The 27,537-nt window shown below is 34.7% G+C and overlaps 1 protein-coding gene across 1 annotated transcript in view; it reads left to right on the forward strand.

Moving 5' to 3' along the window:
• LOC149564661 (ubiquitin carboxyl-terminal hydrolase 2-like) overlaps window positions 1-21,172 on the forward strand; it is a 72,709-nt gene extending 51,537 nt beyond the window's left edge. The window contains exon 3 of the mRNA XM_089818219.1: window positions 20,414-21,172. Coding sequence (XP_089674345.1) covers window positions 20,414-20,669 — 256 coding nt within the window. The 3' untranslated portion in view covers window positions 20,670-21,172. The remainder of the gene's footprint in view (window positions 1-20,413) is intronic.
• The last annotated feature ends 6,365 nt before the right edge of the window (window positions 21,173-27,537 follow it).

Genomic DNA, 27,537 nt, shown 5'->3' on the forward strand with positions numbered 1-27,537 from the left:
CAATCCTCTGAAGAAGAAATGGATGTGAGAAGTCTTAAGTGTATTGGAGATCATCACCTCGGTCTTCCACAAATTAACTTTCAAATGCTGCAACTCAAAAAAGGATGCCTAATTGTCCAACTATCTATGTAAACCCATCCGAGAGGAGGCCAAAAGAAACACATCATCTGCAAAAAGAAGGATAGAGATCAGAACCTAGTGAAGAAGGTAACTGTCCCCAAGAAGATTATGGTCTTGAAGGTACCTCTCCAGCTTATCAATGTAGATAACAAATAGAGTAGGTGATAAGGGGCATCTCTTCTTAACCCCTATAGTGCTGCTGATGAACTTTGCAAGTCCAGAAGGGGTCTTGAGACAGCCCATTACTCTCTTGAAAAAGTCTTATGATAGCTGCCGAAAGAGTCCGAGAAATACCACCAAAGCCTTTGAGAAAGGGCCGTCCTAGGGACAGAGTCAAAGGCTTTGTGGAAGTCCACAAAGAAAATAGGTGGTATAAGGAGATTGCTAGAATGGGTGGCATAGAAGTATCACTTTGATTAGCATAAATTAGAATTAGGTGGGTGGTAAAGGAGATTTCATCTTCAGTTGGTTCACATTTGTAATCCATCAGTTGCATGGATGTACAACCATGAATGGCTCATGTTTTTGATAAAGTTCAATTTGTTTACATAGATATTTCTACCTGCTTGTATTTCATACATATTTTTTGCAGTTGATTTACCGAGTTTTACTTATTAAGTCAATTTATATATCTATATATCTACAGTGGCATGGTCAATTCCAACTCAATGCTTTGAAATCTGTCTCAACTTAAATTTAACAGTTTGACATGCAACTACCAGATTGTTGACTGCTGGAAGGAAATGATTAGAAATTTACAGGTATGAAGAAAAGAAAACTAATCAACAGAATTAAATGGATAGAAAATTTATAAATGTTAATGCCCTCTGCAACTTGACATGCTGGCCAAAATTATGAGTAATATTATTTACCTCCCTAGAGATCCTGGAACTTCTTGGCAAAGAATAATCTATTTACAGCTGTATGTAATCCACTGTTTGAACAGTTTTCCATGTGATTGGAATAATTAGAGCTGGTAAACCTCTAGCAGTGAATGATGTTGTTGATTCTATGCCTATAGTGGCCCACAACAGCATGTAAAAGCCCCACATGAAAAGTTGTCACCAATGTTGCAATAAATTAAATGTGAGGGTTTTTCACGAGCTAATAGATAATATTTGAAAGATTAGGGAGTCAAAGTTGAAGAGTGATGATTATGCTGAAGCATGACTTACACTAGCATATTAACTTCTATTAGTTTCTGTAGCCTAAGTTGCTATGCTTTATCAAGGATGTTTTATATGTTCTGGATGTTGGAAACTTACAATTGGAACAATTGTTGTTTTGTCATTGATGTCAAATCTATTGATGAGACATATTGCTACCTAATCTAGATGTCATATCTATTTGATTGATGAAGAGGATTTGAGAAGTTGCTCACAACAATAGCAAATCTAGTGTTGACCGAGCATTAGCATCGACCGAGCAAGACAGTTGATGCCAGGCCAGAAAGCTTTACAGCAATCGAGTATTTCAGTGATGACCGAGTGGCAGAATTTAGAGACTGCAGAGTGACAGTATAAGAATGAATTCAAGGAAAATGTGAGATCAAGCTGACTAAGTTGATTTCTTGGGAGGTGTAAACCGTGTTGAAGATAAGATTGATGAGTTGTATTATTGAATTCAAGGCAAGGATTAGGTAAAGACCAAACAACCGAATTCAAGAGAAGTTTCAAGAAGATCAAGAAGATGGACAAATACAACGAATCGAGTTGAATTTGATTGTAAACCCTAAGATCTTTAATGGATGTAGAAAATAGTAAAGCACAAATTGCCTATTTAAAGAGGTACAAAGCCTAACAAATAGTGTGAGCGAGTGTGTGAGCAAGCGTATGTGTGCGTATGCACAAAGCTTGTAACAGAGAGAGCTTGCAGATATGATGTTATTGATAAGTACATTACAAAAAAAGGCTTAAGTGTTGATGAGAAGAGTGGACTAATTGCTTGAAGGGTGTCCAAGCAAATCAAGATCGGATATGTCAATGGAAGGCTTATCAGTAAACCAACATAAGGACAGAACAAAGATCTGAACCTACAAAAGTGAGTTGTGATTACAGAGTCAAAACCTACTGTTTCCTTTCTAGTCATTGTAAATAGTTTGTATTGAAATCCTTTTAACAGAGGTTGACCTAACAGTCATTTGAACACTTAATAGTCTGTGTAAATCCTTTAACTAGGTGACATTCTAAATGGAATGATCAAAGTCCTTTTTATAAGGCCACTTCTAATAGGGTGATAAAATCTTCTAACCAGGTCACATTTAACAGTGTGTTTTGTAACTTTTAACAGGGTTGGCTCCTAACAGAGCTCACTTCGAAAGATTGAAAAAGAGTGACATGTTGGTGGTTTTCCTAAATTTGGTTTCCACGTAAAATTCTAGTGTCAAAACTGTGATGAACGCTTTTTGTGTTTACATTTGATAATGTTTTCATTATGCAATGCAAGTTATGTTTCTGACAGTTTTACAGTATAGACTGAGCAACAACAAGATAAACATAATAGTGAAGTGTTTATTGTTCAATTGTTCAAGTGGTACATCTTGACCTTGAGTAACTGATTCACCCCCTCTCTCAATTATTTTAAACATTTCTAACAATTAGTATCAGAGCATAATGCTTACAGAGAAAAGTTTGAAGGTACTTAAAGCTAAAGATCATGACTAATAAGAGAGATGTATCCAAACTGAACAAGAACTTTCTTGCATGGTAGACCTTGATGAAGTTGCACCTATTCAGTATCAGTGATGCTGCTGTCAATTTTCTAGACAATGAATATGTAAAGGTAACTACTAACAACTACTACTATGAGTGCTGAACAACTGAAACAGAAGCTAGAACACAACCAAGCAATGTTGGAGATTGCCTCCTCCCTAAGCTATGCTGAGTTTGATGACCTAAAAGACTTTGAAAGTGGAAAGAAAACGTGGGATAGATTGAAGACCATATATGGAGGTGATGGCAATGTTATAAGAGCAAAATTAGAAAGCCTAAGAGGTAAATTTGATAACATGAGAATGATGGAAGGTGAGAACATAATACAATACTGCACAATAGTTAAAGAGGTTGTCAATGCTATTCGAGGTGCAAATGGAGAAATCAAAGATGAAACAGTGATAAGTAAGGTATTGAGGACTCTACTCCCTATTTGTGCCATTAGAGTCTCTACAATCCAAGAACTGAGATGCACACTAGGTAACAATTTGACCTTAGGTGTAATTGGTAGACTTGCTGCTTCTGAGATGTCTAACATTGATAACCATACACTTGCTACTATTGAATCTACTTTCAATTCACAAATGTTACATCCCAATTTTTGACCTAATTTGAAACATAGCCGTTGAGGTTCTCATGAAGTTAGTTGGCAGTATAATCTGTTATAATCTGGCAAAATGGTAAGATAGTTAGTCGTTATGATTTCAAGTGAAGATAACATGTTACTTGATTGTTAATCATGAATTCATGGAATTAAGAAGATGGTTAACCGTTGTGATTATTTATAATTAAATAATTTATTATGATTTAATTGTGGACAATTTCCTTGTAGGAAGCTTGCCGAAGGGGTGGAAGCATTGTCAGAAAAGAATTAGGTAGGAGCATTACCATCATTGAGCAAAGTGGTTGAGGACCTAGCAACTTGAAAACATGATACATTTGTGGGACCCGCATGAGCCATTTTAATAAATAATTTAATTATAATAATTGAAAATATAAAACGTACCTCTAAGGATTTATTATGATCTTTAACTTTATTATTATAATAGATATATTTATATACGGGCATATAAATATAAAGAGGATATGGCACCATTATATTATAGCAATTTAATAAAGCGATGTCACTCTATTAATATATTTACATGTACATTTATAAATATAAGATTATAATAATATTTGAAATATACTAACATTTGAATTATAACATTCGAATTTTAATAATAATGGAATTATTATCTTCCAATTCTACTCTTTCCATTTTAATATTCTTTCTTTTAATCGATTAACACTTGGAATGATAAATCGATTTAATATTTGGCAATTCAAATTGTTTTGCAATCTTTCCAACTTCTCTTCCAACCTTTTATTTTCTTTTCCCTCTCTTTTCCAATCGATTTAATACTTAGAATTCGGATGGGCATATAATCTTTTTTGTAACCGGTGGGAGCCAAGGAGTCATATTTTGCTCTCCATTTAAGGAAGCCATGTGAGGAGTCGGGCACCATATTTTATTCTTCTAACTTCTTCCTAACTTGTGTTTGTTTTCATCTTCTTGTTCTTTATAACCGAGCTTGGTTTGATTATTGAGTGGGGGGGGGGGGAAGTCTCTTGCTGTCGTAAGGGAGGAGAACACATTTTTGACCTTCCTATCTATTATCACTTTTTCCTTATTCATTCCGGCTATATCGCCTGCTGTAAGTGATTTTTTTTTTATATGCTGAGATTGATATTGTGTTATACACAATGGTTATGCTTGGAAGTCGTTGTTGTAAATTCATATACTCGACTGCCTTATTGCGGGAGGTATCTTTCCATAATAAATCCTGCTAAAAATTGATCTTTCCTCATTCCACATATTAGTTCCATACTCTGAGCTCGGGTTTCCAATACCATCAAACCTTTGGCAAACTCGGGGTCTCTACAAATTAAGTTTTAACGTTTCGAGTATGCTGCCGTAATTATTTTCTTTGAAGACGAAGCTGCCATTACAATCTGAGGATTTGATTGAAGAAGAATGAATATCTGGTGTCCAGCAAGCTCAGGCAACTCCAAATAGAATACCAGGTCATGTGATTCATTGTTTCAGTTGGCTTTCATAATCTTTCAATCTGAGTATTATCAATGCCTCTGTAGAATTTTCAATTACCATTAAGTACCTTGTTGCTCTCGATTATTTTGAGCAGAATAATGAATAGAAAATGTAGTCAAAAACGTATCTCACAACCACAATCAGTTTTGCAAATAGTCCAATGTCTTGTTCTTGATTTACATTTGACTAACCACGAGAATGCTTAAATTCCGGATTTGGAGGACAGAGATTTCAATGGAGTAGTATAAATCAATATCTATGCACTTGTATTTCCTATCCATTATTTTATCTCTTCTTTCTCAATCTGATTCGACATATTCTCCTCAGATCGGTTAAACTTGAATTAATAGAGATAATCCTTTTTGCTATCTATTGATATCTGAAGTGTTTATGATTTTCAATTAATAAAATGTTCTCAAGTTCACACCAATTATACAACCCATTGAAACTGAGATAATCATGATTATTGGAATGAATCCATATGATTGCAATACTTTAACATATTACCAGGCATGAAATTAGAATATATTGACACTGAGGAATTCACCTGGCAATGAAGCCATAGTAATGGTGAAGAGGTGTGTAACCAAATCAATATCACGAGGACACCAAAGAATTCACCTGGTAGAGAGGCCAATGAATGGTGAAGAGTGAAGATTTAACTTGTAAATAAAATCAAGAAATTAGATTTGGATAATGAATTATTAATAGCTCATGCTTGATCCTGTTGTTGTAATCTCCTGCTGCCAAGTTGTGAATTCACCTGGTAGAGAGGCCAATGAATGGTGAAGAGATGAAGATTTAACTTGTAAATAAAATCAAGAAATTAGATTTGGATAATGAATTATTAATAGCTCATGCTTGATCTTGTTGTTGTAATCTCCTGCTGCCAAGTCGTATGGTGTGTAAAATACCAGGATGCCCAGTGGATGGCAAGATTATCCCTGTCTATTCCAGTTAGGGAGGGCCTTTCTCATTAGAGATCGTGTGAGGATAAGATTTGGTCTGAGGTTGGGTGGTTAAGCCCTTGACAATGTTTCACCTCTCCCCAAGTTGTTGGACGTACAACAGACAAAGCTAAGCTATACATTCAATTGTTATCAAAATAGGTATCTTTACTTTTATTATGTACATGCAAGATGAAGGTAAGAATAATTGAGTTATATCATCATTATAGTGATTTTTACAATTAGTTGCGAAGGATAGATTTATCTGATAAATTGATATATCAAACTTCCATTTATATGAGCATATCTCCTAATCTTGAGTTCTTGCTAGAGTTAAGCAATCAGAAGGAAAGAAATGATATAGTGGTATTTGAAGCCCTAATTGAATCAGTGGTAACTGGAACCCTAAATGATACAGTGGTATCAGAAGCCCTAATTGAATCAGTGGTATCATAAGCCCTAAATGATCCAATGGTATTCGATGCCCTAATTGATACAGTGGTTTGTGATGCCCTCATTTTATATAGTGGTTTTAATAGTAATCGGCATTTGATTTTGATACAATGGTATTGGAAGGTAGTCGTTATATGATTTTGTTATAGTGGTATTTGTTGACTAATTTGGGTGACTGCAAAAGCCTTCTTACAATGATTTATCGATTCAAATTCCTTGGTATGTAGATTTAAATTTCTATAGTAAATTCCTTGATGGTGTTTTAAGTTCTAGCTAAGAAAATGTTGTCTAATTGATTTTAACGGTAAATCCCTTTCACATGAAAATGACTGATATAACTGTCTTCCTATGAAATTGAAGTAATAGTTGTATTTCCTTGAGTATGTTAATTGTTAATTAAGACCCAGGAAAATTGGATGTTACAACAACTAGTTCTTAGCAAGAAGAAAAGAAAACATGTAAAGAGTGAAAGTGATAGTTCTGATGATGAGATTGATGAACTTGAAGCCCTCATTGCAAAAAGATTTGGAAGAGGAAGAGGTAAATACAAAGGTAAATTACCTGTCATTTGTTTTACATGTAGCAAAGTTGGTCATATTGTTGCTAGATGTCCTGGCAAAGATGATAAGGATGAAAGGAAGGAAAGAAAGTACAAAGGAAGAAGCAATGACAAAGACTACAAGAGAAGAAAGGATGACAAAGGTAAGAAATCTTGTTATATTGCTAAAGAAAAGACTGATAATGAATCTGAGAGTAATGATGATGAAGTTGTCTATGTTGCTATGAAAGAAGATTTTGATGAAGATGAGAAAACTGCATTAATTTCTTATGTGAACAAAAGTGAGATGGATAATTGACAGTGGATATTTCAATCATATGACTGGTGATAAAGATAAATTTGAAGATATTGATCCATGCAATGGTGGATGTGTTAAATTTGGTAATGACATCCCATGTGTCATAAAAGGTAAAGGTACTATTTAATTGACTGACAAGATAACATGTGACAATGTTTATTGGGTCGAAGGACTTAACTACATTTTGTTGAGTGTTTCACAGTTGAACAAATTAGGTTATAGAGTTGAATTTCACAATAGAAAGGCCAACATACATGATGATGATGGTAAGCTAATTGGAACCGGTGAGCAGATAAGAGGTAACTTATTCTATCTAGATCTATCAAATGAGACATGTTTGTTTACACAACAAGAAGATGTTTTGTTATGACACAAAAGGTTATGTCATTTAACTTTGACAATTTGGTGAATATTAGTAAGATGAAGAAAGTAAGAGGGTTGCCTAAATTATAGAAGGCTGACAATGCTATGTGCAAACAATGTCAATTAGGAAAGATGACAGTCTAGTTTTAAGAGCAAAACATATATTGCTAATGATATTTTAGAATTGGTTCATATTGACCTTTGTGAACCATTGGTGTTCAAAGTTGCTATGGAGATCAATTTTTCATTTTATTTGTCGATGACTACTCTAGAATGATGACTATAATGTTTCTTAAAGCTAAATTTGATGCTTTTTAGTTATTTAAGTGGTATTTAGCCAAAGTTGAAAAAGATACAAGGAAGAGTCTAAAGTGTGAGATCTGACAAAGGCGGTGAATTCATTTCACATGAGTTCAATACATTCTGCAATGATAGTGGAATCAAAAGGCATGTTAGCACCAAGGACCCCTCCTCAGAATGGAGTAGTTGAAAGGAGAAATAGATCAATAATGGACTGTGCACTAACATTAATGATGGAGAAGAATGTATCACATAAGTATTGGAGAGAAGCGTTTAGTATTGCTATTTATACTCTGAATAGAGTACAAGTCAAGAAAGGTACAAATGCTACACCTTTTGAACTATGGTATGGTTATGCTCTAATGTTAAGCATCTCAATGTCTTTGGTAGTAGATACTATATATTGAAAGATAATAGGAATGGAAAGCTTAATGCAAAAAGTGATGAATGCATATTTCTAGATGATTCCATTAAAAGAAAAGCTTAGTGTGTTCAAATTCTAACATTAACAAAGTTGTGGAAAGTGCAAATGTGAGAGTTGATGAGTTTGGAAAAAGAGGTGACACTTTATGTAATGAAGAATCTGAAGACTACAGTACATTCATCTATGTGAATGATGATGTTCCTAGCACTCAAAAGTGAACAAACAAGTCAAGCTGCAAGTTCCCATCAGACATGAAATGATAGAATGCAAATGCAAATTGTCGAGCAACAGAGAGTAGGTGTCGAGCAACAAACTGAAGATGCCAAGTCACACACAAGCAATGTCGACCATCAGATAACAAATGCTGAGCATGCAGAACCTGAACCTGAACTAGAGCAAGGAAGAGCAAATAAACTTGAGATTAATTTTCAAGATGAACCTATAGAAGATCAGAGAAGGAAACTACTTGTGCTAACAAAATATGTGAGAAGACATCATAAACCTGAACAAATTACTGGAGATGCTAAATCAAGTGTTATGACAAAAAGAAGACTCAAAGATAATACATGTTTACTTTGTGAGTTTGAGCCCAAGTCAATAAAGGATGCTTTAGACAATGAAGATTGGATCCAGGCAATGAACGAAGAAATTGACCATATTGAGAAGAACAATACTTGGACCTTAATGCCAAGACTTAAATACAAAAAATTTCATTAGGACAAAGTGAGTTTTTAGGAACAAGCTCAATGAGAATGAAGAAGTAACAAGAAACAAGGCAAGATTGGTATGCAAGGATTATGCTCAAGGAGTTGATTATGAAGAGACTTTTGCTTCAATGACAAAACTTGAATTGGTCAGAACTCTGCTTCCATACTCAGCCTACAAAAATTTCAAGGTAAATCAAATGGATGTCAAATTTGCATTTTAAAATAGTATATTGGAGGAAGAAGTATACATTGAACAGCTTGAAGGATTTGTAGATCCAAACAAGAACATGGTATGTAAACTGAACAAAACCCTCTATGGATTGAAGCAAGCCCCAAGAACATGGTATGAAAGATTACACAACTATTTGGTGAAGATTGGTTTTGAAAGGACAAAAAATAACAGTAACCTATATTTGAAGAATGGTAAGAACAATGAAGTATTGTTATCTGAAATATTTGTTGATGGTATTATATTTGAAGGAAGAGAAGTGTAAGAATTTGGTATAGCTCTGATACCATGTAAGAATTTTCTTAAGGCAATAATTCAACGCTAAGATCAAGAAGCTCAGTAGATAGCACAAGAGAGACAAATAGTGATCAAATGAGAATGGATATCGGATGATTGGATATGAGATAATTGGATGAATACATTATAGAAGTGCCTTGTATATAAAGGCAGCTTATATGACTAGATTCAACAAAGAGATGAGCATAACAACTAAGCACATGTCCACCAAGAGTGGATTATCCTCCATTGAGCTTAGGAGTTTGTGCGATGATGAGAGGATAAGTCTATATAGGTGTATCTCATAAAGAGATGTTGTAGACACCATCTGCTCAAATAAGTTGCTAACTCCTATGTTGTCAACAAGACAACTCATATGTCTTTGCATATTTCTAAGTAAACTTAAGTAAAGTGTAATAATAATTAATTATTTACACTAACACCCTCCCTTAAGTGCAACTTAGGGGAATGCACTTAAGCTCACAAAGCTAAATGCAAGATGCAATGTGGGTCCTGGCTATTAGGCCATGTTAGGTACCCATGTACAAATGCAATGCTCTACATACAATTCGATGTAGTGCAATGCAATCTCTTTGAAAAATGGAGAAAGAGGGAAAACCTCATGGGAAAAACCTCCTCCAAAAGGAGAGATGAAGAAATACAAGATGCATGCAAGGAGGGAGTAATCAAGACCCCCCTAGTATGACATACATCATGCATGTACAAACATATTTCACCCATAAGAAAAAATACATGATGGTATCCCCCCATATTGAATAATCTCCTGCTAGGATGTCATGAAGACAAAAAAGTATCCAATGCCTACAAACAACATTTCTCCTTTTAGGAAGAAGATGCACCAAGTATAGGTGCAAGTACACTTCCCATTGTGGATAGGAAGATGGATGAGGAATCCATATGTAGTATGCTATGGATGCTGCCTCTGAAGTTTGCTTATATGTTGACAAGTCCTTGATGAATGTAGATGCCATAAGCCAATCTAGTGGATGCCCAAAAGAAGGTGTCAAACAAGCTAACATGTCCATGTATGAAAGTGAACCAAACTCCAAAGACAAGGAATCATCCGTATAGGAAATATGAGAAAAGAAGCAATGTAACCTCCCCTCAATGATAAATGCACACCCATGAAAGAAGCTCCTTGATGACTAAAGAAGCTGCACCATGAAAACTGAATGATGTTCCTCCTTGTAGGAAGAAGTGGTTTCATAGGTGTAGTAGAGAATGCTTCCCAACTAGTAGGAAGAATTCTCAAAAGATATGATGTCTAAGGAAATTGGAATACAATCTCCAAAGACTGATATGTCTCCTTTGAAGTAAAAGAGTCCTCCAACTGCTAAAAGGAAGTGTCAACAATCATGTCAGTCTTAAAAGAAATATCAAGTGGTTGAGGGTCAGAGTGTTCGTTCACAACAAGTGAAGCAGAACTCTCCTCAACATAGAGAAGATGGATGTCATCAATAATGTCTCCCACATCTTCAGTGGAAGACTCCACAAACAACACTGCAATGTCTGGAAGGAAGTCATCCCATGAAGCTGAAATAGGAAGACATGGTGTTTCCTGCTGCACTAAATTAGGAGCATCTGTGGCTGTAACTGGATCAATAGAAGTAACAGAAGCATCAGGAGGTATGATCTCAACTGGAGTTGTAGGTACCACAATTGGAGTGACTGGAGGTAGAATGTCCTTTGGTAATGGAGGGACTCGTGGATCTCCATATGCTTCCCAAAGACACATCCAAATGTCATGAGGACTACTTGCTTTATTAAGAGGACCAAAAGATTCCTTACTCATACTGTTATACATAAAGCGAAGAAGAAGAGAAAGATGTCCCCAATTAGTATTAGGGGGAAGTATTTTTGAATATAGATAAGGAAACACTTCCTTATGTTCTCTTAGATGATCAATCATCCAAGCACTCCATTTCTGATAGTTCCTTTTTGTCAATTTGAATCTTAAATCAAAGTGACACTTTTGATATGACTCCATGAGATCAAATAATGTATGCACCCCCAAAATGCAAAGAAAAATCAAAGAAACCCCACCCTAATGCATGATTTGACACTTTATATTTAGTGCGATTACAATGGCCACCTGCTAATTTAGGGTGTAAGTGGACTTCTGATTTTGATGGTTACAACAACAAATATGAAGCTATATCAAACTCAACAATATAAAACACAAGATCTCTCAAGGATCTAATTACAGGTGCCAAAATAGGCCAAAATGAGACTAAAATTTGAAAGTACTATATCTACTCAAAATTACTCCAAACTGATACTAGATTTGAAAAGTAGACAAAAAATCATGCACTTTGAAAAAAAATAGCACCTAAATATGTGTCCATATGAGCTCGAACGAAGCTTTTGAAGTTGTGAAAATTGGGTTTGGCAATTTTTCGAAAAATTTAGGAATAGAGATCTCAAACACCCTGCACCAATGTGTAGAATACGAAATTCTATCCCAAAACACAAAAAATGCTCGAAAAAAAGAGTTTGTATGAGGAAGATATCGTTGTTTGAAAATCACATGTGTAATTATTTTTCTTGAATTGCCACTGTCGCACCTTCAAAAATCAAATGACTCTAAATTTCACCTCAGATGTTTGATTTTGATGAAACAAAAGTCGATTTGGGATTTTTTTGACCTTCTGAATATGATGCCAATAACTGATTTGCACCAGCAAGCTCCAATCTTGACCTGCAAAAAAAAATCTCTCCAATGGCTATGCAATGAAGTTCCCATGGCTCTGATACCATTTAAGAATTTGGTATAGCTCTGATACCATTTAAGAATTTGCCTAAAGCAATAATTCAATGCCAAGATCAAGAAGCTTAGTAGATAGCACAAGAGAGACAAATAGTGATCAAATGAGAATGGATATCAGATGATTGGATATGAGATAATTGGATGAATACATTATAGAAGTGCCTTGTATATAAAGGCAACTGATATGACTAAGACTTTGTTATGGAAGATTCCAGGCTAGTGAGTACACCTATGTCTACTAGACATAAGCTAAGTAAGTTTGATGATTTTACTCATGTGAACCAGGCCCCATACAGATCCATGATTGGAAAATTGCAATATGTTGTTTATAGTAGGCCAGATATTGCTTTGATAGTTGTGATAGTTGCTAGAGTTTCAACAAATCCTAAAGAGAATCACATGATGACAGTGAAAAGGATAATGAGATATCTGAAAGGTACAAAAGACTATGGATTGTATTATAAAAGAAATGATTAGTTTGAACTAAGGATGTTTACTGACTCAAATTGGGCAAGAAATATTGATGACAAAAAAAGCACTAGTGGAGGTGCATTCTTTCTAGGAAAGAGATTGGGGTCATGGACAAGCAAGAAGCAAAATTGTATTTCCCAATTTACAGCTGAAACTGAGTATGTGGCAACTGCAGTGAATTGTTCAAATATTATGTGGATCAAATAGTTATTGAAAGGTATGAAAGAAGAAATCATAGATCCGGTGGTTATCTATTGTGATAACACAATTGCCATTGAAATTTCAAAGAACCCAGTGATGCACACTAAGACAAAGCACATTCCTATCAAATATCACTACTTGAGGGAATTAGTTCAAGATAAAGAAGTGAAGCTAGAATATGTGAATACCAAGGAACAAATTGCTGACATATTCTCAAAATCCTTACCTAAAGATGGTCATGAATATCTTAGAGGTAAACTAGGGTTGATTCCCCTAATTAAAGCTGCTTAAGTAGGCAAGGTGCATTGCATCACATATACTAATCAGAATATCCTACACAGTGAGACAATATAGCTCTACTTTGGGAAGTGCCTAAGGTAGATAATTCAGTACAACATAACAGATCAGTCATAGCCAGATGACAAATATCAGCCAGACATGCTAAATCTACATAATTCAGATGTATGAAGACTTTGAAGCTGAGACAACTACACGTCTTTGGCATTGTTGTCAAAGAGGGAGAGATTACTTAAGAGGGAGAAATTTTAGAGAGAAAAATTCAGAAACTTACAGAAGGAGAGATTACAGAAAGAGAGAGCAATTACTCTTAAGAGAAATTCACAGAAGCAATTCAAAAAAGAAGAATCAGATTGTTAGTAACAAAATCTTTTGGATTGTATGGTAACTAAGCTATTACTAGTATTAAGATGTTTGAGATGTTTCCAACAATGCCAAAGAGGGAGATTGTTGGAAACATACAATTGGAACAATTGTTGTTTTGTCATTGATGTCAAATTTATTGATGAGACATATTGCTACCTAATCTAAATGTCATATCTATTTGATTGATGAAGATGATTTGAGAAGTTGCTCACAACAATAGCACCTAGAGGAAAGATTAGTTATGAAAAGGTAGTTACAATGGACATTAGCATACAGTTCAAAGTGCATAAAATATTGAAACTCTTTTTAATCCTTGCATGTAAAGGAACATAAATTTCAGTTGTCCTTAGGGTATTCTTCTAAATGATAAAATTGAGTGCAAGTGGTGGTACATGGGGTCAATTCTAATTGATCTGAATAGATAGTGACATGAATTGATGATAAGTCATCTCAATGGTTCATAATTTACTAGAACATTCTATTCTATGGGAGACTTTTTGTTTAAAATGCATTGAGGTTGTAGATAATGGGTTGATCCTTTAGCTTCTAATAGTCTTAAACAATGTGAAGTTTCACTAACTCAGCAGATTTTATAACATCGAACTTGGGGTTATTTGGTGTTAATGTTATAATTTTGTCGGATAAATTATAAATTATATATATGAGATAAATAATATATGACAAATATTATATATGGAATAACTAACTTATATTAAGAGTGATATATATATATATATATATATATATATATAATCATTATAATATATTGAGGGTATATTAATTATGTTATAACTATAACTAATGTAAGTTAATATATTAAAGAGACATGTCTCTTCAAGAGGCGTGCCTCTTTATATCACATATATATTCATTCGTATAGTAACTTGGAAAACACATAAAATATCCAGAAGTGCTTTTACAAGTTATAGAACAGATTAATCGATCCTATTTCAATAACATGGTATCAGAGTAGGTTCATCTAGCTTGCTGTAAGAAATGATGAATAATAACATTGAATTAATTCCAAGACACCAAGACTTCGATCAAATAAAAACAGAGATGAAGATGTATGGCAGTGATCTCAGTCTCTTTATGACAGTCAACATTATCCACGTATAAAAAAGCGATTGCATCAAAGTCATCAATGAAGGTACACCTTGATGTGTATATTAATCAAAGGTCAGATATAATATTGGTGCAGAATTTCTCAAGAGAGCTTGTTCCAGGAAGCAGGAAAAGTAATATTTTTCCAACCTATCCATAAAAGGAGTAACCAGAAATTGGTTCGATTGTACACAAAAGAAATTTATAAAATTTGTCTTATTGAGAATCAAAGCAGCAATCATATTTGGATGAGTCAGAAATATGATTAGACAATGATTCAATCAAGCATGGCAGTATTGGAAATTACAAAAGCAAATACTAAACAATATTGTTGACCATATTAATGATAACCAACATGAAAGACTATTATAAGGGCGGGGATTATATGTGAAATATATGCAATGGTGTATAATATGTTAGCATATAATATAAAGGCCGCAGATGGAAATCTAATATAAGCAGTGATATATAGATAAAGATCAATATCTTCAAAAGAAGAATCGCATATAATGAGGTTGACAGTCAAACATAATAAGGCCATATGATCCAGTGTATTAAGATATATTACCTCCTAGATGATATCTATCAAAATTTCTGCAATATCTTCAAATGGTAGCAACTTTACAGAAGCAACATATCAAATTTGCGCATACATCTGGAGAACAATGATTAAAATCTGAAATTCCTATTTTCTATAAAGCTGATACAAATCAACATAGAATAGAAGTTCAAAAGATCCACAGCAGGACAGAGCAAAGTAATTGCCTACTAGGGTAAAGTGAAATCGAATTCGGGTGTTGTTATAAAGCCTTGTTACAATTGAAAGTGTAAACTAAATAGAATGGGAGAGAAGCCACAATGATCTGTAATACAGAGTGTGTAGCTTACCTGTTGACTATTGCAAATTTTATTCGGACTTTGAAAAAATAAAAATGCAAGCCATGGCTTATACAAAATGCAAACCGTGTTAAAGAGGAAGTTGAGAAGATGAACGAGAAGAGTCACACTTGCAGAAATTATGAGCAAAAGAGTGGAGCTTTGCATTCAAATGAATTTATTGAGTGGATGAAGGAATGATGGAGAGATAAGATCAGGTAAGTAATAAAGAAGATATGTGTCTTCCATTCTCGTAATGCTCTCATCCTGCCCAAACCACAACACAGTCAATTGAACCAGAGAAAACTAATGATCAAGCTTTCCTGGGGGAAGACCAAAACAACAGAAGACGATACAATCATGTCAGCTCTCTTATTTTATGATATTAAAGCACTGATGAAGAGAGAAATCATTAACCCTTGATGCAAAGATGCAAAGAGTAAATGAAGTGGCATGAAGGGTGTTACAAAGGTTCGATACCGCCAACACAATAAAAATCCAAAATAATGACCTGCCACCACAATTGATAAAATGCCTGTTCATGACGTGAGAAGAGAAAGCAATTATAGGTCCGAAGAAATTAGGGTGAAGATAAATAGCTGAGATCATCATTTGCAATAGCTGCCACATAGGACAATCGAATGACTAGGATTCAATAAAAGTTCGATGCCAAGAAAATAGATACGAATATGGATCCAAGATGGTACATGATAAAATGAATAAGACCGAGGAACATTGATTTCACGATAGCCACTTAATAAACATATCACACACTGAAACGGAAGTGATAGAAAGAAGTAGCAGCTCCCTATCAATTGCAAGATATTAATACAGAGGATAGTAGCAGAATAAATTATATAACCAGACCATTGGTGCAGATAAGTCTAAGGCACTTTAGCACAGTGCATATATAAAAGAGGCCAATTCAAGTCATTATCACACACAAGCAAATCAATCTTATCTCTGCCTGTAGCAACGAACTACATCCTCATTAGCAACGATTTTAATTTTGTTTTTGTTAGAGGAAGGCAGATTTCCTTCAATGAATCAGATTTGGAAGGTGGGGGAGATGCTAGACATTGAGTGAAAGAGAATAATTAGAATTATATTCAAATGAATTTCAAATCTTTATTGACATCGGAGATGAACAAGTCTGAAAACAAAATAGTCAAAGATGAGTGATCATAGAGGATTATAAACTCATGGTATGTTTTGGCCATCTACTACCAGCAATGTCAGAGATGAATTCTATCATATATGATGTGATACAAAATTGTTCAAATGATAAAAGAGTGGGAATTTTACATTGTGGTGGGGATAGTAAAAAAATGTTCCATTCCCACTTGGACCAAATTTCAAGGGGAGATGTTTCATTCTAAAATAAATTAAGAAGGCATTTTATGATTTTATGTCTATAGACCTTCATGTGCAGATAAGTATTTCTCATCTTTCAGTATTACATTTATCTACTCATTGTAGTCTATCTCTCTTATTTGTACTTCTATATGTGCTATAAAGAGTCATTTGCCTTAATATGTTCCTTTGTCTCTGAGGATGTCCTTGCAGGAAAGAAGATTGGAATATTAGGCATGCTACTAAATATTGTACAAACTCAATCTTATGATAGTAGCTTCAAAGAAGCTGTGATTTAGGATTCATTAATCATCTGATGTTTATGTTGGATAATGTGAGGCTCTTGAAGCAAATATCCTTGATGATTGAAATTATGAGAGGGAGTCTGATAGTTCATTAGAGGCAACCTTGGAGAAAGAGAGGGAGCAGAAAATAAAAATGCTTCAATCAAACTTTTGATGATCTTGGTTCAGGAGTAGACTTTGTTGATGGATTCAACAGTAGTCAGAAACTATAACTGCTGAAGGACTATGATTCATGGGATAAGCCTTATGCTATCAGGATACCCATTGAACTAGGGAAGCATGACATGACTTGCTACCAATAGGTTAAAAGGATGATAACAGATTCAGAGGAAGTCTGATACTTCATCGGAGAGAACTTAATGCTAAGAGGTCAGAAAAGTTGATATCAAACTAAGAGGGAGAAAACCTTATTCTTTGATATGTTTTATGGTGAATGTTGTGACAACACCACATGACAGTATTCGTGGAGACTTCATGCGAACTTTTGATGTCATACATTTATGAGCCTATCCCCTATGTACGTCATGAAGAAGTGACAACTTCCAAATGATTATCACTTGTATTAGGAGAAGTTATTGAAAGTTGACGACCTTACAATTACTTGTATCATGATATACATTTTTTGTAAATGTTGAAATAAATCATGAAAGGCTTTATCTTATAAATCAACAACAAGGTGTTAGATGTTATTAATTTAACTATCTACAAGTTGTTTGTATAGATATATTTTAGGTACTTGGTGAATATCTTGCCTTGATATTCTGATAGGCCATTACCATATTGAGTACCTGGTGAATATCATTTAGTTGATGTTCTGATAGGCCATTACTCAGAGTACTTGGTAAATATCATTTGATTGATATTCTGATAGGCCAATGCTCATGTTACCTAATATGATATCAAATAGTAATTGGTGAATATCATGTGTTGATATTCTGATAGGTCAATACTTATATTATATCATATTCTAAAAATCTTCTAATCAAAGAATTCCTATATGTATTATTCTTGAAATATTACCTATGGTGTAATATCTATGTGTTTTATCCTTCTTCATTAAGGAGTGTTAATGTTATAATTTTGTTGGATAAATTATAAATTATATATATGAGATATATAATATATGACAAATATTATATATGGAACAATTAACTTATATTAAGAGTGATGTATATATATATATTATATGTATGTATGTATGTATGTATACATATACATACATATATACATATATATATGTATGTATGTATCTATACACACACACACACACATATTTAATCATTATAATATATTGAGGGTATATTAATTATGTTATAACTATAACTAATGTAAGTTAATATATTAAAGAGACATGTCTCTTCAAGAGGCGTGCCTCTTTATATCACATATATATTCATTCGTATAGTAACTTGAAAAACACATAAAATATTCAGAAGTGCTATTACAAGTTATAGAAAAGATTAATCGATCCTCTTTCAATAACATTTGGATTGTTGCGGCTACTAGTGACAAACAAATTAGTAAAAGACATATTTTTGCTAGTGCATATGATCATAATAAAAAAGCAGAAAGGTCTCATAAAATGTAAATATCAGAATGGAGTTTTATTGCATGTCCATAACATTTTAGATGAACTGTGATTTTCTTTTCAAGTTTTTCATCAAGACTTGGCAGTCAAATCGATCTTCTGTAAAGCTGGTAAATTGCATTTTGTATATGTTCTATGTGAGAAAAAGAAATTAGTAGGTAATATCTTCTGGAGACGTATATTTACCAAGACTTTACAGGCATGGCCACTGACTGAAATTAACTATATTTTCATTGCTCGTCTCTAGCCATGTTCTCTTTTAGTGGCACTTGGTTGACATAAAATCTAATGGCATGCAAGATGGTATGGGTACTTGGTTGATTGGAGACACCTTCAAAGCAGATAGGCGTATGGTGCAGAATGTTGTTTAGAGAGAGGATGAGCTGAGAGCCTGAACGCCAACAACGAGCTTTGGTCTTTGAGACTTGGCCATGCTGGAAATAGAAGACTTGCCTACCAATCAGGCTAGCAGCTACTGACCTTTCCCTTCTGTTGTTTTGGGAACTAGACTGTGAATAGGGATACATGCCTCATTAGCTTTGCACATGAGGAACCATTTAAATGCCAGGAAGGATTGTCTTTCGTCAAGTTGCCAAATTGTATGAAGTTTTGTTGTTTTACTCTATCCTGTGTGGTTCTGTTTAGGTTGTGTAGATATAAGTTTTTGGAATCAATAAATATTATAATTGTTGAATTACAAATCTAATCAATTCTATACTTGGCAGACCAAGCAAATAGAAAAGAGAGAGTTCAGAGAGAACAGATAAGAGAAAGACGTTTATAAGTTTATTATAACTGAGACAAGGAGATCTTCATTGATAAACATTTCTTCTTTTTAATCGTTATGGTTATAGAAGATGCATTTCTGTAGCACAAGAACAGTCACCTCCCATGCTATGGATGATATGTTGATAACAACAAAATTTAATGACGGCAGAATATTTACAATGACAAGTTTAGTATTCTGCAAAAGTGTTGAGTTGTTGCTAAACATCTCATTGTAGAGTGCTTTGTCCTGATCAATGATTAATATATTATTTTACAATGTACTCTACTGTTTTTTACTATTTTTCTTCAAGATAAAAAGTAGAAAATGTAGGCCAGGCAGTTTTGATGTTAGCTAACCCAGCAAGGACCAATTTGTCAGAATTCTGTAAGAGAAGACAGTGATAATTGGAATTCGTAGTATTTTTAAACATATGCAAAATTTTCTACATTTTTCCTTTCTTTAAGATATAAACAAGAGAGTAAATGTATGCTGCGTGGTTCTGATGTTGTTCACTGAAGCTTTGAAGAGGTGTAGATTTTCTTAAACACCATGCATTTCATCCCATATGACAAATCAGCAAGGCTTGCATTATTGAAAGTATACATATTTGTGCCCAGTGGTACATCGGGCCTTTGGCCTGCTTCCAAATAACCATGGCACATTCAATTTCTAATTTCTGTCTTTAACCTGTCTGTTTTCTTTATTCAACTAGTCACGGATATAATGTAACAGAAGTCATCCAGTGGCTTGTTTGTATTTCATAGAATTGTGATTTATATAGGACATTTTGTGATTCATTTATGTTTGTGCTTGCAGGTGTCCTGACAAAGATGATTGTGTTTACCATCTTAGAGGAGTAGTTGAGCACATGGGCACTATGAGAAGTGGTCATTATGTTGCATATGTAAGATGTTGTGAAGATGAGGATGACCAAGATGCTGGAAGGAATGGCAAGCCTGAAAAGAGTCTCTGGTACTATGCCAGTGATTCTCACGTGAGAAGAATATCTTTTTCAGAAGTTCTCCAAAGTGAGGCCTACCTATTATTTTATGAGAAACACACACTCAATTGAGATTCAGAATAATAACTAAGCATTTTTCTATGCTTTTTGCCTTGCACGTATGGCATTAGTTTTGTCTCTTTCTACAAGTTCGGGGCAATTCAAGGGCACAGACACCAACTAATTTTTAAATAACAACAATTTCTTTTTTGGAATATTAGAGGCAAAATTTAATTATTAATGTTGGGGAAGAAAGAGAGGAGTTCAGGGGGCAGGGGAAGGTTTATGTTTTGAAAATTTACTGTTCTATCTAGTTGAAAAGGATGCACAGACAAATACTCTTTCCCATCTTATGCATGTTCTGGGTGTTGCAACAAATACCTCGAACAAATATTAGCATTGAAAGAAAATGCTCGTGTGTATAGTACCATTTTACTGTATATATATAATCCATGGTACTGCATGGAGTTTTGGAAAGTTTGTATTTGTAGGGACAAATTTGTAAAAGTTGACACCAATATATGTAACAAGAGACAAGCTGAAATTATATGATTAAAAAAGCATATCTTCCACAAGGTTTGTTATCCGAGAGGCATTCATATATTGCTGTAGCATCATTGCACATAATTACTCATGTTTCCAAGTTATCTTCTTGTGGTTGCATTCAACTACTGGTAGGATGCTTTCGAGAGGCTTTGTTATGATACATATAGTTCATATCAAAACAGTGTGATAGAAGTGTTCGATGGAATTTTCCATGCAATTTTCATTGCACATTTTTCCTATTTGATTGCAAGGCATGACATTAAGTTATCTATACTTTTATCAGAGGCTTGATATATGAACATTCAGAAATGTTTTTTGGAACGAGATGCCATTACAGTGACTTGCATGTACAAAATAGCCATCCAGACTATGTAATGAATGTTAAAAACTTATGACTATGCGACTGTTAATATGCTAGTTAAAATATATATGCCAGAACCAACAATTTCTCCTTGAATACTGCATATAATAGATCAATACAGTAACCAGGACTTATAAATGGAGAACTTGCCCAAAATGTTGCATTTTCTTTTTTCCGTCTTGGATGAAAACAAATATTTTGGTCTAGGAAAAAGGGGCAATGCCTTACAACTGCAATGAGTAAAAGACAACATCCCAGAGAGTTTCGGTGTCAGAGTGACTGATCCCTAGGCATGAATTATGATATTATTTAGCAGTAGGAAAGTAGAATTAAACATGAAACCACTCAGCCAGTGAACAATCAGAGGCAGAAAAACAAAAGAGATGACAATCAGAACTCAAGAGATCTTAAAAGTCCTGGCATTAGAGAAAGCAATTTCAACAAATTCTTGAATGAGAGTGATTAACACCTAACATTTGGAAAGTGTGAATTCATTATGCATACGCTCATATCATCCTTCATAGCAAAAAGGGAATGACAGTATTCCATGGTACAAACAGTTTCACGATTGACAAGCTTAAGTGTATCCCAATCATTTAACTGCACAAGGGAAAAAGAAAGTGCTAGCGCCTTAACTATAATCAAAATCATAGTGGGCATTATATCCATTAGGTGTTGACATTACAAACTGAAAGTGTAAATGAAATTCAATTACATGGTTTTTAAATGCAAAAAGAGTGACCAGTTTAATCCTAAACTCTAAGCCTTGGAAAACAGCATGTGAAAAAATGTAAAATAACCTTGGGCCTTACTACATCAAAGCCACATGCCAAGCACCATTCCTTTTTCTTTTTTGCTTCTATGATCATAACAATTAGCGAAGGTAGAACTAGAATGAGCATAATTAGTAGTAGTGACATTCTATTGTCCACCTTGCCTCTTAATGAACAAACTAGTTGGAGGAAAATGTTCCCTCAACAGAACTTCCTTTTCAACAACCACTACTAGATGCAGTCAGGTAATGAGACAAAACACTATACGTGTAAAAGTGCTGAAAAGGAGGGTAATGCATGGCAAGCCCATAACATTTGGAGAATACTATTAGTCAAGTTCATGTTAATTTGGCTTTGTAAAGAAGCAGTTGGATTGCTGGAACAGCTCCTCTTAATACCAAGGGTGCTGCATTGTAGTGCCAAATTAGTGTAAATCTTGCTTGCCAATTGTCCAGAGAACCCTTTTGTCTAAAACCAGCCTAGAAAGCTTGAACACTATCAGTAGCAGGATGCTCAGTTAATCATCCATTAGAGCTTCCCAAGAGGCAGCAAGTTCTCTAGTGGATGAAAGGGGAACAAAATCCTGTTCCTAACTCCTAAGGTTATAAGTCTCCATGTTTTCAAAGTCTCAAGTGTTTGACAAAAGGTTTGTAATGTTTTAACAAGAGTTGTAATATTTTGGCAATCTTTGAAAGTGTCCAAGGTTCAAATGAGTAAATTTGGGATTATCTTGATAAAATGTTATTCACACACACAAGACACAATAGACAAGAATATTTGTTGTTAAACTTAAAAGACACATCACAACCTAGGCTTTAAGACTGTATCCACTGAATTCCCACTTGAACCAAAGTTCAACCATGCTTATCCAGAGCGGACAACCTAGGATCTTGGCACCACAGACTCCCCCTTACAACACACTCACTTCTTGGGGCTGCCAAGATCTGCTTCCCAAGGGTCATCACTTCTCAGGGGATTGTTGCATCCACTAAGGACCGCGAGAATGTGGGATGTCTTCACAAGCATTAGTGACCCCCTGAGCCAGTGGATAGAAAGGATTTGGACACTAGACAAGGTGTTTAGTTTGGGCACTTTGTTCGGCAATTGAATGATAAACTTCCTCAAAAGGTCTCCCAACCCTAAGAATCGAGGTTTGATGCACCACAAGGGTATTGGAGGAGAGCTATCACGTGGCAATACCATTGACACGACATTAATCGTATCAAGTCTATTATAGCGCTTGGAGTGTAGATTTGGCTTTGGCTCTTTACCACTTTGAGGTCGACCCTTGGGACTCACCAAGTGGTGGGTCTTGGTTCCAAGGTTGGCATCTCTAAAGAAATTGCATGGATTTCTTACACCCAAGATCCACGAATGGCGAGGGGAGATGATATGTCCATGTAACTTCTAGGGTTCTAAATAATGTAGAGATGCCAAGCAGAAAAGAAAGTTCATTTTATAGCACCAAACTAAGTGTTAGCTAATCTAAGAAAAACCACACCCATAGTTTGAATAGACACATAAGTCTTCAATGTGCCGCATCAAACAATTAGTAGTTATCAACGTATATGTCTTCTCCCAATGAATGCCACATGCTGCAAACATATCATCAACAACACAAAAAGCCTCTACCCTAGGTCCTAGAATGAAATTGAAACCCTAGATGCAGATTATGACTGAAATATGACCCTTCTCTGAACCAACTGCGCCCTGACAATGCAAACTGTGCCCTAGAAGGCTCGAAACACACATAAAGTCCGCAAGTGCGCTCAGACAGTGCCAACTACACTCATGGTGTAGTTGGGCCTAGTTAGAGCGCAGTTGGGAAGAAAGGAGAAAACTAGGGTAAAATGGGGTTAAAATAACACCCACAACTTGCAAAATTGAAAGCCAAACTCCCAAGTGCGCTCTGATAGTGCCAAGTGCACTTCTAGTACACTTGGGGCCCATAAGGGTGCATTTGGTAGTTTTGGAGCGTAGTTGGTCAGGTGGGAACAATAGACGGAGGTTATAGTTATTCCTAAGCCCCTAAAACAACTTCCTAAGGCCCCCAAGTGCACCCTGATAGAGCCAAGTGCACACCTAGCACAAAGAGCTATAGAAATGCATAAATGAAACACAAAAACTTGTTACTGGGCCTCCTAATTAGACTAGGTGTTATAAAAAAGAGCAGATAAACATTGGACTCCTTCAAATGAGCTCCTTCCTTGCAGCTACAAGTAGAAAACAAAGAAACCAAGTTAGTAAACATAATCTTCACGTCGGGTTCACCAATTGTAAGACTAGAAAATGGGTTAGAACCTAGCATACTACGAGCAACCACAAAAGCTCAATCAAAATAAACTAAACCCTTATAATCTACCATGAAAACCAATTGAAATAAAGGAAGCAAACATAAGCAAAACCCCCTCTTCAATTGTACTTCCCATGTCTTTCTTTATTCTCCATTTGATGTAGCTCCAATTTCCTATAGTGCACACAATTGAAAGCAAAAGTCTATGATAAGATAATGCCATTGAGAGTACTAGAAGTGTGGTTCAAGCCTAATGGGTTCTAAGGATGGAAAATGAGAGCAAGATGGCTCAATTTATAACCAATATGCAAGAGGTGAGACATGAATGGGAGGATGGACACTTGTCAATTCAAATGTGCAACTTGGCACAATATTCCTTATAATATCTTGACAAATATGACACAAGATGCCAAATGTAGAATTCTATGATGCGTGAAAGTTAACATGGCTAAAAGTGGAGAAGAATCTATGATGTGCTTATGCCACCTCAAAGCTACTTGTAGACAAAAATATATGACAAAGGTGGCTTATTATAGTCACACGTAAGGTATAAAATATGTCAAATATGACACATATTAGCCAAGTGTAAGGGGAGAATCTATGACGTATGATGTCCATGTGTCAAGACTAGGTGGAATATTTGAATTAAAAATTTATAATTCCACACAAATGGAAATTAGAAGTGGAAAATAGGACTTAGAAAATTTGAGAATTCCCATAGTTTGCAAAGGATGAATCAATTAATTAATACATATTAATTATTTGAGAATGTTGGTTAGTAAGAATGATTAGTAACGCAGGATGAAAATGATTAAAATGATAGAGGAATAGATTATGTGTTAACTAATCCTATAGGATGAATTAGTAAATGATTTACCAATTTGATGAAATAAATGTGATATTATCCTTTGATGAAATGCGACGATTATGTAGATCGACTAGGACGATGGTGGGTAGATCAAAGCCATGATCAAATTGATTGTCTGATTAGGATTGATAACATGCCAATGACACATGACATGGATTAAGGACATGTGACATTTAACAAACATTGTAACTGCCACATGATGGAAATTGACTGATAAGATTGGTCATAATAACATTGACGAACATTGTCAAATGTTATTAAGTTGATTGGTAAGGTCATGATCAGACATTGAGAGACTTGACGATGTTAATGATTAGATGATACAAATGACAGATTTGACCTAGCGCTGAGGGAGATGACAGTGCAAAGGTCAGATTTGATAGGTTTTATAGGTTTAACAACTTGCCAAGGCACTGAGGGACATGGCAATGCCCAGGGTTGGACATATGATGATAGATTTGAGATATTTGACATGTTTCAGGTTGATTAGGGTTGATCTGAGATGATTTTGGATTGATTATAAAGGATTCCGATGATGTTGAAATGATTTTGGGTTGATTGGATGTGATTTTGATGACATTGAAATGATTAGGAGTAAATTCCATAAAGTTTGGATAAAACTAGAACCGATTCTAAAATGATCTGCAATTGATTTGAAAGGGGATACAAATGATAAAGGATATTGTTGAAATATGCTCGAATGATAATTAAGTTGGCCAAAAGATCAAAATTAGTGAAATGAGAAAATGAGACAGGTTAATATGAAAAAGTGATTAAATAGTAGATGCGAACCATTTTTGAGCGTCTACAAGTACATAATGAGTTATGGATTAAACACTAGTAAAGACAATGAATAGACACACCATAACATAATAGAAAAGTGTGAATTGTGGGTTAAGGAATTATTTTGTTTACAAAATAATTACTTAACTAATTAGGGACGACATCCTAGATGTTAACCCTAAAAAACTAGTTTTGTATTCGGCCAAGTTTGTGAAAGCTTGAAGGTTGACTAGACAATTATGTGAATTAAGAAGGTATGAAGGAAAGATTGTGATTTGCGAAGTAATATGGTAACATGTGAATATTGTAAGTGATATGCAAACTTATATTCAAATTATATATGATGCAAATTCTAATGTATGATCAAAGGTATGTGAAGAGCATCAAAGGAAAGATTAGATATTGAAGATATCAACATTATAAAGAGGTATTTGTATCTATCTCTTTTGTATAAAGAACTGCATTGTATAATTACATGTTTGTGTAGTGGGTCATCTTGTATATATTTTTTAATTGTATATATCAACTCCTAACAGGGTTGGAACAACTCCTCACAAGATTGAGGCTTTTAACCGGGGCTAGTCCTCTAACAATGATCGAGACACTATATGTATGCAATAGACTCCTAACAAGGTCAAGATCCTTAACTAAATATTTTTGCTTAGTGGATCATTTGTGGGTACCATGCTTACTGGGGTTTGACCTTGGCTAGGGTTTCCCTAGTTTAAAAAAAATGGTTTTATGAGTTCTCTTTGTGTATGGTTATTCTTATTGTTCATCATTATTAGTTTACTTTCATATGCATGTTATAATGTAGTTAACAATGGCCAATTTTGGGCTAAAGTTTGTAAAATACTAATTCACCCCCCCTAGTATTTCCTATTTCTAACAATCTCTACAAGATCCCAAGTCTAATTCCTATGAATTGAATCCATCTCTTCTTTCATTGCTTGCATCCAAACTTGATTAGTACATGCATCTTCAAAATATGATGGTTCAAAACTAACTTTAGAAAGTAATGCAAAAATTATCATCTCACCTATTGGATCTTCTTCATTTGCTTGATTTTGATACCTTTGGTAAATGCCACTTTATCTTCTCCTTTCTTATATAACTTGGACTTGAGGATGGACTTGCACTTGGAATTAATGAGAAACTGCTTGGTGGACTTGAAGATCTTCAAATAGATCTATTAGTTGGATGCTCATGATCATTATTATTAGAAATATCACTATTCAAAACATATTTTGAATTTTCAACATGACCTTTTTGATGACCATAAACTCCCACTTCCTAAAAGATCACCTCTCTTGAAA

The sequence above is a fragment of the Cupressus sempervirens genome, chromosome 3, assembly GCF_028749045.1.
Source record: "Cupressus sempervirens isolate cs-2001-9-10 chromosome 3, ASM2874904v1, whole genome shotgun sequence".
NCBI lineage: Eukaryota > Viridiplantae > Streptophyta > Pinopsida > Cupressales > Cupressaceae > Cupressus > Cupressus sempervirens.